Source organism: Amblyraja radiata, chromosome 20, assembly GCF_010909765.2.
Source record: "Amblyraja radiata isolate CabotCenter1 chromosome 20, sAmbRad1.1.pri, whole genome shotgun sequence".
NCBI classification, from domain to species: Eukaryota; Metazoa; Chordata; class Chondrichthyes; order Rajiformes; family Rajidae; genus Amblyraja; species Amblyraja radiata.
In genome coordinates, this window is record NC_045975.1 from 25738677 (window position 1) to 25754741 (window position 16065).

The window sequence follows — 16065 nt, forward strand, 5'->3', positions numbered from 1 at the left end:
CCTAACCCAGCACATATGTGATTGCAAAGTCTTTTAATTGCTCTCTAAATTGAAAGTTTAATGATTAGATTTGGATGGTCAAAAGATGGTCTTGACAGTGGGACCTACATCACATTAAAGAATTAAAAAATGTTAGTGCAATTGCATTTTTTAAAAAGTTTAAAATGAAGTCGAGCCAACCTGCACAGTTGGGGGCTATGGGTGAGTGGTGGAATATTGCATTAGGGGAACGGGTTGCATTGGGGGAACAGGTGAGTGGTGGAATCTTACATTGGGGAACGGGTTGCGTTGGGGGACCAGCCCCCCCTCGTGTGACAGGGACCCAACGAGTCCCACTTGGTCTAGTATATATTACTAAAACTCTCATCTTGTTTGTGATTCAGTGTGCGTGCGTGCGTGATCCCGGAACTACGTCAAAACGGTACAGGACAGAGCTACAATTTTTGAACCACGTTACTCACAATTGTCTTGTGTGTTTTTATCAAATTTCGTTCAGATTGATGTTATAATTTACAAGTTATTCACATTTTTTACTTTACAAAACCCTACTTTGAGAAAAATGACGAAGTTGTAGTGGCTGTTACAGCTATGGCATCACAATGGAATCTCATTTAAATAAACTGCCCCTCAATTGCTGGCCCTGCCCACTACAACATTGCAAATCCCAAGACATTGAGTACTGGCAGCATGTGCAATTGGATTTTTTATTTAAGTTTAAAAAGAGGAACCGCCCCAGCGCAGTTGGGGGCTATGGGTGAGTGGTCGAATGTTGCGATTGGGGGAACGGGTTGCATTGTGGGACCAGGCCTCCTATGTGACAGGGACCCAACGGATCCCACTTGGTCTAGTATTAATTAAAGATCTTTAAAAATCTTGCTTTCACTTACTTTTTCAGATCCTGGAGGGAGCCTCTTCAAATGAATAGGTCATGTTAGATACAGGATCTCAAGCTGGCTTAAAGCTAAGGGGGTCAGATACAAAGTGTTTCCAGCCTTTCAGTTTTGCATATTTTCAAATGCTTCTGAACTTGGTGTTGACCGTTTGTGAATTTTAGTGGTTTTGCGCAACAGTGGTATGGAAGTCCAGAACATTTAAACCTCAGTAAAAGCCAATGTTTAAAATGTAAGGCAGACACAAAATGCTGGAGTAACTCAGTCTGAAGATGGGCCTCGACCCGATACGTCACGCATTCCATCTCTCCAGAGATGCTGCCCTGAGTTCTCAGCATTTTGTGTCTACCTTCAATTTAAACCAGCATCTGCAGTTCTTTCCTACACACAATGTTTAAAATGTCATTGATCATTGTCCTCTATGCTAATTATATTTGTAATCTTTGCAGAATTTACGAGAAATTTGGTGAACTCGCATTGAGATCTCTTGTCCAGTTCTACCCTGACATTCTCCCATCTGACATAAAGGAATTGTGTAATAATCAACCAGGTCACTTCTTGGCATACCTGGACGACCTGGTTAAATCCAAGCTAGAGGACCAAAGGTGGGTGTTAGACGAATGTGACTCGTGGGATGTACACTGGAAGATCACGAGCCTGATATCCTCATCCAAATTCCATGCTACAATTACCCATGGGCATTACGGAATCTTTGCTCAGTTTTCTGTTTGCTCCCAGATCACATATTATTAATACAATAAATGCCTTTAATTGTTTTGTTGGTCATTTGTGTTACAACGTTATATACATAAAACATTTTTCTAATATAGGTGGGCAATATGCCACTGTTAAAGATTAACAAAGATCATAATGATTCATGTAGAAATAAAGAACTCCAGATACTGGTTTTTACCAAAGATAGACACAAACTACTGGCATATCTCAGCCGGTCAGGCATCATCTCTGGAGAAAAAGGATGGGTGACGTATTGGGTCAGGACTCTTTTTCAGTTTGAAGAAGGGTCCCGACCCGAAATGTCACCCATCCTTTTTCTCCAGAGATGCCGCCTGACCCACTGAGTTACGCCAGCACTTTGTGTCTATTATTATGATTTAATTAAATTTGTTTCTTAGATACATCTCAGTGTAAAGAATTCAAACTAGAGATCTTGCACTGTACTTGTAGCCAGCTTGTCAGTCAAATGGAGGACAATGCATGCTATGTTTACGTGTCTGTATTCTCTCAACTTCCAATTTCTTCAGATGGTAGTATTCAAAATGTTGAAAGCTATAGAGGTGAGTGCGTTTTGCAACAAATTAATATAAATTACAAGAGGCAATATAAATTCTCTAAGATTTACTGGAAAAATAAGATCTAAGGAATACATGCACAAATGTTGGAAGAAGCAGGGCTGGGTGAGAAAATGGTTAAAGATACATGGGGATCCTGGGCTTCATAAATAGAAGCATAGAATGTGATCACACTGTTCAACCACAACTGGAGTATTGTTCCAATTCTGGTTACCACACTTTGGGGGGGAAATTGGAAGACCTTAGGGTGGTCAGACGAAATTAACTAAAATTACCCTGTGCTCCATGGAAGTGCACACACCTCAAGGACTACAGTGTTTCGAGGGCAGCTCACCACTACCTTCTGAAGGACAACTAGGAATGTGCAAAAATGTAAAACAGGTATTGTTACTACTCTTTAGACATCACTCTAGGAATGAATCCAATATTGCCCAAAGTTGAAACCATCCACCGGAAGTACCAGTTGGATACAGATCTTTAGACAATATAACACAATTGGCCTTTACCTAATCATACCCTCAGATGTGCTAAAGTGCACATTCCAGCAAAGATGGGAGAATGATAATAAGCATAAAATATGATCAATTTTTGTTCCTTCCTAATCAATTTTCTCTCACTTCTCAAGGATGTATTGGTTGATAGATTAATTGGCCCCTGTATGATGTCCTGTATGAGGTTAATGGTAGAATCTGGAAGTAATTGATGGGAATGTGGAGAGAACAATATTGAATTGAAGAAAGACATAACAAGCTGGAGTAACTCAGTGGGTCAGACAGCATCCTGGAGAAAAGGAATAGGCGATGTTTCGGGTCGAGACCCTTCTTCAAACTGGAGTCCAAGATGAGGGAGAGCAGTGGAGTTGGGAGAAGGGGTCATCACTGGGTGGTAAAGACTTCTTCCCATAGAAAAAGGCATGGAGGTGGAGGCGATGTAGGAAAAGCTCTACATCATGATGGACCCGGAACTCTTTGGGGTGGGGACGAAGGGGAACGAAGGTGAGGCCTCTATTGAGGACAGATGTATCGGAAAGGGGGAGGTTAGGGGTGATGGAGAAGACAAGACACAGATGGTGAAGGGGGGGGGTTGGGGTCATTGGAGGGCAGGGGAGTGGATGGGAGCTTGCGATGAGGTCCTGTGGGAGGATAGTAGGTGTTCAAAGTGGGGGGTGGATGTGAGGACTAATGTAAGGGTGGGGGGTGGTCGGGGTTACCTGGTCTGAAGAAGGGTCTCAACCTGAAACGCCACCTATTCCTTTTCTCCAGAGATGCTGTTTGACCCTCTTTTTGTTTACAGTTTGTTAATCTACAGTTTAAACCAGCATCTGCAGTTTCTTCCTAAACATTGAATTTATATAGGCTTAGTGTAAATGGGTATAGGTAGTTTCCCTACGATGCATGTCTTCATGATATCAATTGGATATAATGCGTTGGAACTCTATTTGAGGGGTGCCTGTCAAGCAACTGTTCTATTCACTGTATGGTGTCGAACTTCACGAGTATTGTTGAAGGTGCACTCATCCAGGCAGGTAGAGAGTATGCTATCACACTCCTGACTTGATCCATATATATGATAGACAGTTCCACTCTTATTTTCTTAAGTTCTTGTGTTTCCTGTGAACAGATTGGACCTGTTGGAGGCTATCCTTCAGCCAAACTGTAGGAAAATGGAATGGCTGCAACTTGCTGTGTCTCATGATGCTCCTCAAAGAGCTGACACCACAGATATAGATGAAAATCCAAGGTAAGGAGATATATTTTTCAAGTTCACTATGCTGGCTTTAAAACTTTGCTGCACTGTGATCCTTGCATCACAGTGTGCATGGATTATAAATAGAGTAAATCGTTTCACACAGTGCAAATCTGAAAACACAGTGGCCATCTGAAAATACTTGAGGATGTACAATATGATTTGTTTCCCAGATTCTGCAGTTTTACTCACAAAACCTGGAGGCAATGGGATTTTAATTTATTTTTTGTGGGATTTGAGAGTTGTTAACCAGCATTTCCTAGCCCCAATTATCTTTGAAAGGATGGTGAGCCCCTTAATTGAACTGCTGCAATCCCTGCATTAAAGATACAGTGAATAATAAGGATACATTATTGACACAACAAATGACTTGGCATATTTAGGCAGTTGATAAAATTCTGTAATTTGTTGCATAACCCATGAATAAATTCCAAATTGCATAATTACAGTACGGTGTTACAGAGTTTGTGTTTAGTGAGTAATATGTCAAGAGCCAGATTTTGTAATAGGGTCACCACAGTGCAGAAGGAAGATTTACCTTGTAACAGTTTCAATTATTGTTTCACAATATCTTTATCTGCTAGTTTACAGCTTTGCCAAGCAGACTGAGCTGCCTATGAACTGAAAGCTAAATCCCCAAATTTGGAAGAAATCTACCCTCATCCATTGCAGCATGACAAGTTATTTATTTATTTGTTTGTTTATTATTTATTTATTTATTTCGAACAGAATAAAAGAATAAAAAGCAAGTGTGAAACAGCATACAAAAAACAAAACAAAAATATTTATAAAGTGTCATAAACAATATCTATAAATAAATGAAATCATATGTGTCCGAAAAGGAGCAGGAAGAAGCTTAAGCTTATTAATTCCCACCCCTTATTCAACTGCTTGTAATTATCTTGTACAAATTTAGCAGCTATATGTACACCATATGTACACCAGCCACTATATGCACACCAAATTATTTACATTTGAACACTAATCAAATATTTACAAAGCCAAACAAAAAAGAAAAAAAAGAAAAAGAAAAGAAAATACCCTCATATACTATACAGTATCTTAGTCATATATACAACCCATCACTATAATCACCCTTTCCAATACAATCAGTATAACAAATATCCCACTCACAATCACCTATCATCATCCCAATATCCTTTTAAACAAGTGTTTTTGTACATCTTTTTAAACTGAATTATGCTTGTGCCAAGTTTTATCTCCTGTTCCAGACCATTCCACAAATTCACACCACAGATTGCTATGCACATACTTTTAAGAGTTGTTCTGACATTGAGTTTTTTTAAATTATGTTCCCCTCTCAAATTATACCCACCCTGTCTTTCCATAAACAGTTTTTGTATATTTCATGGAAGTAAATTATTTCTTGCTTTGTACATGATTTGCGCAGTCTTAAATTTAACCAGATCAGTGAACTTCAGTGTATGTGACTTTAAGAATAATAAATTGGCATGTTCAAGATATCCAACGTTATCGATAATTCTTATTGCTCTTTTTTGTAATGTGCATAACGGCTGTAGGTTGTAGGTGTTACCCCATATCTCCACACAGTAACTCAGATATGGCAATATGAGTGTATTATACAAAGTATGTAATGATTTGTGGTCCAGAATGTGTCTTGATTTTCCCAATATTGCTATAGACTTTGTCAGTTTTGCTTTGACGTGGTTTATATGTGGTTTCCAGCAGATTTTGTGGTCTAAGATCACACCAAGAAATCTAGAGACGGAGCTAATCGTGCTCGGTTTGCTAATGAAAATTATTGTGTTTTCAGTTTATTACACTGAGGGCAAGGTGTAGATGTGAAATAGTGGAGGGTCAAAAATAGAGCTGGTGGAGAAACCATTGCAAGTGATTCCCTCAGGATAGATAAGAATGGAGGGCTGTTGACAGACATTGCACTAGGATGGTGTGGTCAACCATGTCAAAGGTTGTAGATAGGCTGAGAGAAATAATTGAGGAGCGTTTACCATGGTTTGATGTGCACTGTTTCAGTACTATGGTGTGTGGAGAGCTTCTCACAGGATTCAGATCTAAAACCTCTGAGAAAAATGACCAAAATTTGGGAGTAACAGTATCCAGGCATGAGAGAAAAGAACACTTCAAAAGAAAGAAAATACTTCTTTATTTGATCTTTCAGAAGCTAGTATAGCCAATGACCACTCATCTGTCACTTACAGGGTGGGAGACATGGCAGGCAATTTTTGCATTGCAAAACTCATCAAATTGACACTCACCGGGTCATTTGGTTTAGGTGTTGTTTAGGCAGAACATTGCTCATCTTTGAATGAGCACACTGGGATTTTTTATTTTTGAGGGGCAGAGAAAGTCTTAGTTTAATGTCTCATCTAAATGATAGCATCTCCAGCAGTGCAGCGTTCCTTAATATTAGTGTTCTCAAGTCCCTGGATTGTCACTGCATCCACAACTTTTGATTCTAAGCTATGGTTGAAAAAAAGGGTAAGGCTTATCCAACAGTGGGGTTTTCACTCAAATAATTGCTTCTTTGTACGTCTCAGGCCTCACTCTCATCGATTTACCTGGGGTTATGCTCAACTAATCAGTTACTTTATTGAACTGCCAGGAGATCTTGCAACAAAGGAAAACATGTTGGACATCTGCAGATCTCATGGGTAAGTCAACCAGAGTCCTTCCACTATACTTAGTTGCTGTATCTCTGTTTACAAAGGTCCAATATTATTTAAGAGTGAGTTGTAGTTCTCCTAGTTGTGTAATGAGTGCAACTAATACATAAAGATCAGAAAGTTCCAGTTCTGATCCCTGAATTGGTCTTCCTCAACATTGGCAGGTCATAAGTCATCTGAATTTCCTGCATTATAGAGGAAGACAAACAGTTATCCCATTGGTCATTTGAGTAAGCTTTGGGTATAATCCTGCTGGAGTACATTAGGGTTTATTCTTAGCTAAGATATTCCAACTTTTGATGAGTCTTCCACTACTATCCATTCTCCCATGAGGACTCAATAGTTAGCTGAGAGAAGGTCCGCACGTGTAACATTGAACCTTTGAAGGAATCGGCACCATTAGAAGCAGCAAACAATTTAGAAAATGGGGATAATGGACAAAGCTAAAAAACTGTCACTTGATCTGCAGTGGAATAAACTGAATCGTGTCAATGAGGAGACAAATGAAGGAAGTTTGATTTTTTTTTAAGACTTAGAATTGGGGAATTAATAGGCTGCAAATGACTGGGATGTAACCAATTATCATCAGCTGTTAGAGAAATTAATCGAGGACTCAGACTTACGGAGAATGAGACTTTATTACGTGATATCACAAAGGAACTGCCCCAGGAGACAGTTACTTCAGAGTACAGACTGCTTATATTCTGCCGAACAATCAAGTGTATGTGCAGACCAGCACGTATCTTAGTTTCTTAGACAGCTTAGTCAGGGAGAGGCGATTTTATCAAAACTGCTAAATTACATTACTCAGACCCGTACATAGGCGCTGTTGCTTTTGCAGATAACAGACAATAGCATCAAGCACAAAGAAACAGATATATATACACAAGGCTGCAATCATTCGGCCAAGGCTTTCCTAAGAACAATGCAGCATCTTTTGTTTCGCAATACGTGTCAACAAGCAGAACAGTTAAAGTTTAGCAAGACTCTCTCACATCAGCACTGATGGGAGAGAATGAGTGTTGTTTTTGCTTGCTCATTTTAAATGGCTTGCAATTCCTGAAGAATGAAGCATCTTTTACCAAATTAAATGAACAGCATGTTGAGGTGTACCAAGGTTGGGGATTTGGAGAGGAAAGTCCCTGAGAGGCAAGGATGGCTCACTTCCTCGCTAGTTTTAAGGTTCAGAAGTGGTTAATTTGGTCTAGGTGAGATCATCAACTCTGCCACAGGTGGTGCAGGAGAGACTGAATGGTGTAGGAGGGGTTTGGTAGATGCGACGCTCCTCCCATTGTCTCTGGGGTTTAACATGCTTCTGACAAAAAATCATGCAGTTCTAGTCATTTTCCAGATGTTTCTCCTTCATTTAGGAATGTATTTGAAACAAACTGTTGTGTCGTGAAGGCAGTTGAGCAGGAATTTAGTGCAAGCCCATTCCCTTCATTGTTCATGGTTTGTAGATTGGCCTCTCTGTTCAAGTTTGCAAACACTATCTGCTTACTACAGCTTGATGACTGAGGTTCTGGTGACTGAAGCTACCTTACAGCCCTGTAGCTTTGCTTCACTCCAGCAGAAACCTTGTTGGATTTAAGATAAAATGTTAGGATAAGACAAGTTGAGTTGAGTAAGGTGGAAATATGATGGTGAAAAATGGAGATAAGATACCCAACAACCAGTGAAAGAGGATTGGAAGAGCGCATTGTTGGAGAGAAAAGATAGCACCGCAGTGAGTGACAGAAAAGCAAAAACGTGGAGATCAGTAAAGTTAGGGACAAGTAAGTTGTGTAAGTGGGAGGAAGTAGAATCAGTGACTACGGGAGCATCGAAGTTGGGAGGTACGAAGTGGCTTGGTTACAAGATAATTATGAACCTGCATTTTGAGAAAAATCAGTGAAGGAAAGGACCAGTAAGGTAAAGTTAGGAAACAGAATTCAGTGCAGGCATTGGTTAAAGGAGAGAAAGTGGGATCTGTGAGCGTAAACAGCTCTCTTGATCATGTCCATGCGGTTCTGTGGTGTATTTGGCAAAAGTAACAATGTGTGTTTTAACATCGGATCATTTGTGTTCTCAGATTCTGGACTGGTTATCTGTCACTCTGTCTGCAGCTGGAGCACAGAACTGAAGCGTACACTGTCATTGTTTACCTTGATGATATAAGTCTGCTTGACGCACAGAATGGTTCGTATTTCGTTGTCTGTGTGTTTCTTTTGGAGTTATGTCAAGCAACATCCCATGAGACAATTAAATTCTCACATAACTTCTCCTTTTGTTTTACAAGTAATATTTGCAGAAGCAAATTTGATTTTGGAGCACTATTCATCTCATAAGAACAGATACTAGATGTATGTGAAGAACTGAAATGTGTCAACCACATGCTAGGGTTATCAGTGCAGACCCCTTTCCATCTTGACTGTCATGTTGGTTTGCTTCTGGATGCATCTTGTGTGTTAGAGTCTGTCCCCATTTCCTTATTCGGAGTGACTCTGGTTTGATTAAGTCTGTCCATATCATATTATCTTCAATTATTCTGTTCACACTGCACAACCTTGCCCAGCTGCTGGCTAACCCAGTCCTCATTGCATCATCTTGTTTAACGTAAGCTGGACAGAAAGGTAAATGTGTATTTTATACTAACCTATCCGAACCACTAATTGAACTGGTGTAAACATTATGTCTGTTTTGTTTAGGTATAATACCCAAAACCCTGGAGGAGTGGAAGTTTATTCTGGAGCTAGTTCGGAATCACCATGGCATTACTCACTGTGCTGCTTCACACAATGGAGCCAATGTCACCAATGATGATACTGACTGGTCAAATTGCATCACTCTGGAAAACATTGCTCTTCTCCTTGCAAAGACAGTTGGCCCGGACCAGGCACTCTCTTTGTTACAGGACATCGATCTGCACGGCAAGATGTCACAGAGATTTCTCAGGGTGTGTGACATACTGAAGATTGCAGAGAAAAGACAGAGGTGAGAGTGGGCTTGAATAAATCTGTTCATAGTCAATTAGTTTGTTCTGATGGATTAAGGTACTTAGCATAATACTAAACCACACAGAAGAATCTATCGTTTCTGGCCTGCGATGTTTTAGTTTGGGTCGTTAATGTACTCAAATGAACCCTTAGTCTCATTTCGTTCACTCAGAATTAATTTTAGTTAAACCTTGTATACTTCTATCAACGTTTTGTACTTGCTTTACCATTCCAGCTGAATTCATCTTTCCCATCAATTGTTGGATCTTTCCAGTCTAATTTCTATCCTTTTAAACAGCAAATAAATGTCCTTTTCATATGAAGCTCACAGAGTAAACAGTATAGATACAATGATGATAAATACAACATTGAATGCAATTACCAATGCAAAATAGCAAAAAGGTACAGGATTGTAGTGCAATCTGAAGTTGGAAAAAAGTTATAAGAGTAAGAATATGTATGTGGCAGCACCTCCAGGAAGAAGGGTGTGAAAGAGTGATTTGCTCAGGAGTCTATTGGTTGTAGGAAAGAAACTGTTCTTCATTTTGGATGTCCGGTCTTTCAAGCTCCTGGATTTTATCCCAGAAAATAGAAGGGGGAAAAAGAAATGGCCTGGTTGGCAGGCTTTCTTGAGGATACTTCTAGACTTCCTGATGCAGCACACCATGAAGACAGACTGGATGGAAGGGATGAGCCTGTGATCAACTGCACTATGCTCACCACTTTATGCAGGCCCAGGTGGTAAAGAGGAGCCTCATACCATATAGGAGTATCATACCAGCCTGAGATGCATCCCATCAGAATATGTTCAATAGAGCATCTGTGAATGATCGAGAGAATCCTCATGGACATGTCGAATCTTCTCAGATGCCTAAGAAAGTAAAGGCGCTGATGCGTTTTTTTGATCACAGCATCAGTGTGAAGGGGTTAGGTTATATGGATACCTTGGCATGTGGGTGGCATTGTGCCAAGTGCGAATCGCATCGGCAACTGTAAAAACCACTTCCCTAACTACAAAATCCCCGTAAGGCATTGTTCTCTTGATGTTTTAACTCTCTTGCAAAACAGCTGAACCCATCTGTATTGTGATGTGTTGGGTCTGGCAACGTTTGCCAGGGAATGCCTCTTCCCATCTTGTTCACCTGCATTACCTGCCTGCTCTTTAATGTTTCGTGATGTTTTATTGCATTTGTCTGTCCTTGTTTGCAGGGCCCTAGTCCAGACCATGCTGGAGCGATGTGATCGTTTCCTGTTGTCTCACCAAGCATAAAGAAGTATGCTGAATGGAACCAAAGTTGCTTTACGCCCATCTCCAATGTGCAGTGATTTTGCTTTTCCTCTTGCATTGTTCCTTTGAGAGATCCAACTGGTGCTTGTTTGTCAGAGGCTTGTATTGAAATATACCATTTATTTTGCCTTAAGAATTGACAGAAAACGAGTAATATGTTAATTAGGATCAAAATCTAGATGCATGATGCAATACGATTTTTTTTACATGACATATCATGTTGACCAGAACTAATTGCATTCCCATTTTTTAAAGTCTAGTGAGAGAAAAGTTGTCAAATTTTATGAATTAAATGCTTAGTTTACCCTCTGGGGTTGTGTTTGGAATTCACTGTGTCTGTACAATGCATTTCCAGAGGTTAAAAGTCATTGATAGACCTCATAAGAGATGGAGAAGGTTATTCAGTCTGAAGAAGGGCCTCGACCGAAAGCGTTGCCTATTCCTTCTCTCCATAAATGCTGCCTCACCCACTGAGTTTCTCCAGCATTTTTTGTCTGCCTTATTAAGAGTTGGTTATATTTTACTCAGATGCAAGCCAAGGAATGGCATATTTGTTAAGGGCCTGTCCCACGATGCGAGTTCACCCAAGAGCTCTCCCTTGCTTTAAAAAAATTAAACTCGTGGTAAGTACGTAGCGGGTACGTCGGAGCTCGTGGATGTCTCGTAGCGGCTCGCTAATGGCAGGTACTCTGGAAATGCGGAAACTCGTCAAGTTTTTTCAACAGTGAAAATTTTCCAAGAGTAAAAAAATATTTGTGATGAGGTACCATGAGTTTGATTTTTTTTTAAACTCGGGAGAGCTCTTGGGTGAACTCGCATCGTGGGACAGCCCCTTTAGCTGTTAATTGGACATAATCAACCTCAGCAAATTGACAATATCTTTGAAAGGGAGTGGGTGTTTAAGCTATTCATTTAAGCTATTTTATTATTTGCCAAAATATACATCTCAATAGCTTAATGATAGAAAACTTACTTTTCCACACACCACTCGTAAGTCTGGAGATTTTTAAATGATAAATTTAGCTTCAGAATCGTTTTCTTTTTCAAAATTGTTAATTTGCTGAGGTTGATTTTGTACAATTAACAGCTAACAATTATGCCACTCCTTGGCTTGCATCTGAGTAAAATGTAATTCAAAACCCACGTATGGTTTGCAATTTTTTTAATGATAAATTTAGCTTCAAAAGCGTTTTCTTTTTGGATATAAAATCCCACTTGAGAACCATGGACGATTTAATTTTTTTATCACTTCTGAAACTTTTTAGATACCAAAGGAATCAAGAAAAACACGAATAATACCTTACTTTTGATGAAATGCAGTCAGCAAACGCGATAATTCCCAATATTTTCAATCTTGATATCTGCACGACCAATGTTCGCCAACCACTTTAGCTGTTGTTGTCCCTTCAGCTGTCGCTTCTCTCTACCATAATTTCTCCTCACTTTTGGAATTCTGAAGTAGGATAGATGTCGCTCACAGTTACTCCGATTTCCACAATTATTTACAGCGCAAAATTGACTCTTTCGGCGGTTTTTAACAGGTAAGAAAGTATGCGTTTCATGTATTAAGTGTATGCCGGAAGCTGCCATGTCCTCCACATGGATTGAGCTGCTCCATGCGTCACGCCCTTTGACCCGATTACCCTACGTGCAACCCCCCTATATATAACTTATACTTATTTGTAAAAGACTCATAATCATATTGACTTTGTTGTACAGTTTACGAAGATCCATTTCAAATTCTGTAGCTGGCTTATTGAGTTTTTATTGAAAGAAATTTTGATTCACCATGTCAGGGCTGCCAATTCTTACACATTGAGCGTGAGAATCACGCAATTCTCGCGCTGATCACAGAATTCCTCACACTCAAAAAAAATTAAATAATTAGAAATAAAAAAGAAAGAAAGTCACGAACAATTCAATTTGCCCAAGGCTTCCAGATCTCCTCCACACTCACCAATGAGAGTAGTTTTCTGTCGGCGGGTTTCCCGTAAAGAACAAGCAATTTGATTGGCTTAAGCCCATCGCACACTATTTAAAATGACAATGTAACTGCAGTAGTAATGATTCAATTTGACATTCATGGAACCAAAATCTGCAGGTGCTGGAAATTCAAAATAAAGCAAAAAATGTTTTAGAGGTGAGTAAAAAAAACCATGAGGGGAATATTTAAGGTGAACGCATGTCTTTTTCCTGGGATATGTGATCCTCCTCTTTCCTTCTCCCTCTCCCCCTTTCTCATTCTCCCTCCCCCTTTCTCATTCTCCCTCCCCCTTTCTCATTCTCCCTCTCCCCCCCCCGTTCTTCCCTTCTCCCTTCTCCCTTCCCCTCTCCCCTACCTCTCCCTTTCCCCTCTCCCTCTCCCCTTCTCCCTCTCGCCTTCTCCGTCTCCCCTTCTCCCTCTCCTCCTCACCCCTTCTCTCCCCCTCTCACAACATGCAAAACTCCAAAACACTGATGAGCCTTGTCTCATTCCAACATGTTCCACGTCTCACCCTTAATGTCTGTGCTGAACATGGGTAAGATTCCTGAAATACTTGCATTTTACAGAGAACATAAAATAGTACAGCACAGGAACGGGCCCTTCAGCCCACAATGTTTGTGCCAAACATGATACGAAGTTAAACTGATCTCATCTGCCTGTACATGATCCATATCCCTCTATTCCCTGCACTTCCATGTGCCTATCTAAAAGTTTCTTAAACACCACCATCTAATCTGCCTCCACCACCACCCCTGGCAGCGAGTTCCAGACCCCCACCACCCTCTGTGTAAAAAAACCTGCCCCACACATCTTCATTAAACTATTCCCCTCTCACCTTATAGCCATGCCCTCTAATGTTGAACATTTCCACCCTGGGGAAAAAGGTTCTGAATGTCTACCCTTTCCCTATATTATGCCTCTAATAATTTTATACTTCCATCATATTTCCCCTCAACCTCGGACATTTCAGAGAAAACAATCCAAGTCTATCCAATCTCTCCCTGTAGCTCTAATCCTCTAATCCAGGCAGCATTCTGCCATAGCTCCTCTGCACCCATTCTAAAGCCCTTACATCTTTTCTGTAATGGGGCGACCAGAACTGCATGGAATACTCCAAAAGCGATCTGACCAAATTCATGTAGAGCTGGATCATGACTTCCTGACCATTATACTCAACGCCCCTAGCAATAAATATAAGTATACCATATGCTTTCGTTACCACCTTATCTACTTGTGTCCTGCCTCCTACTGTAGGGAGCTTTTGCATTTTTCAGCTTGAAATTGTGCATTCTGGTGCATACTGCAACGAGTCTTTTAACTACCACTTGAATGCAACATTTATGCTTTAAATTGGATTAGGTATGAATAAGGTTAGGCTAAATTACATTCCGAATTACATTGCACAGTAGAGCCAGGCTCTGATCAACAGGTGCAGCACATGAATGACCTTAGTATATTCACGTGTGGAAATCAGATTATAATTCATACTGTTATGCATATATATAGATAATAAATATATAGAAACATGGTAAGAGGAGTCGGACTTCCATCACTGTTCTGCACAAATAAATTTAATCAACTTTACCCTTTGACTATAGAAACAAGATGAAAATATTGCCACATATTCAACCAAGTATATGGTTCAATGAAATTAAGATATATATGTAAAATTGTCTTACAACAGAACCCTATTGAAGCTAAATGTTCAAAAGTTCTATTATTAATATGTGACCAGCTCTACATGACAAGGTTCACTTTCTCTGATCTGTGAAATTTGGTCTGGATGGTCTCTGGGTTCTTAATTTTATGTCCATGAATCTCTTAACCTGAGCATGTTCTTTGTTGCAACTGTAAGTTGCCCTGCGAGGTGCTTTAATCACTTAATTCCTTTGGAGTGTAAGAATTTAAAGCTAATCCTATTCACAACTAAGTTATACTGGTAGTTGGGACATTGATCCCTACTGTTGACTAGCTAGATGAGTCCTAGCAATAGTAGTGATAACTATATGCGATAGATATATACAGTTGGCGCTCTACTGCTATGAGGTTGCAGTGAAAATGTCCCCAATTATAAACACAATAAAATCAGCCTGGAAATGACAGAAAAAACTCCTGCCGCGTCACAACGGCGATGCTTGGTGAAATACAGCTAAATGAAGTATCGACGGCAGTCCTGACTGGGGGCCAATTAGCAAAGCCAACCTCTCCAGTCTTGATGGCTTATCGATACAGGAGGGTTGTATTTGAAAGAAGGGTCAGGAAGAAACCAAAGATCTAATAGCGAGCAAGATGGTCCACTCCGCTAAAAAGTAGTAGTAGGGTCATGGGTAATCTTCAGCGCCATTTCTGTAACCGGCTTCCGTCATGGCCTCAAGCTAATTCAGGGAGATTCTGCTACATCAGACTGAGAGATTAAAGGATAGACACAAAATGCAGCGGGTCGGACGGCATTTATGGACAAAAGGAATAGGTGACATTTCAGGTCGAGACCCGTCTTCAGACTGAGACAGGGGAAAGAGGAACTCAAACCATCCTTCCCTCTCCCCTTCCCTCCGACACGGAGCGATCGCCGGCCCCCTTTTTTTTGTTAAACATCTATTTCCTTCGGGTTTAAATTTTTTTCCCCCTTACCATTTCCGTACTTTATCGATAGCTGCCATGACCCGTTTGATGTCATCCTTCGCCCTGCTCCTGTTCTCGGCCCACACCGATCTGCCGGACATGCTGTCTGTGTGTGTCTGAGGGGAGAAGCACCGGCAACAAGAGCGAGCGAACGCGCGGACAGGCGGACGAAAGCAACGATCATTGAGCGGAATAGATGACCAAAGATCTTTGTCGGTGACATTTCGGGTCGAGACCCTTCTTCAGACTGAGTCAGGGGAAAGAGGAGCAAGAGGTAAGGACGGGTACTAAGGACAAATTAATGGAAGATATGCCTATATCTCCCGTTTTCCTTTCCCTTGACTGTCAGTCTGAAGAAGGGTCTCGACCCGAAATGTCCACCTAAGCCGCTCTGTAATCGTTGCTTTCGTCCGTCTGTCCGCACGTTCGCTCGCTCTTGGTGCCGGCGCTTCTCGCCTCAGACGAGTCATGGAGCTATCGAAAAAGTCCACCCGAAATATCACCTCCATAGATGCTGCCCGATCCGCTGATTTACTCCAGACTTTTGTGTCTGTCCGGTTTAAACCAGCATCTGCAGGTCATGT

At 40.7% G+C, this 16065-nt stretch overlaps 1 protein-coding gene across 4 annotated transcripts in view; it reads left to right on the top strand.

Annotated features, from left to right (window-relative positions):
• The window catches only part of hps5 (HPS5 biogenesis of lysosomal organelles complex 2 subunit 2), a 48293-nt gene extending 37106 nt beyond the window's left edge, over positions 1–11187 (top strand). For all 4 annotated transcript variants that reach the window (XM_033039112.1, XM_033039115.1, XM_033039113.1 and 1 more), the window contains exons 18-23: positions 1340–1495; positions 3821–3940; positions 6487–6600; positions 8684–8790; positions 9300–9585; positions 10797–11187. In XM_033039112.1, coding sequence (XP_032895003.1) covers positions 1340–1495; positions 3821–3940; positions 6487–6600; positions 8684–8790; positions 9300–9585; positions 10797–10857 — 844 coding nt within the window. In that variant the 3' untranslated portion in view covers positions 10858–11187. The remainder of the gene's footprint in view (positions 1–1339; positions 1496–3820; positions 3941–6486; positions 6601–8683; positions 8791–9299; positions 9586–10796) is intronic.
• Positions 11188–16065: the final 4878 nt, after the last annotated feature.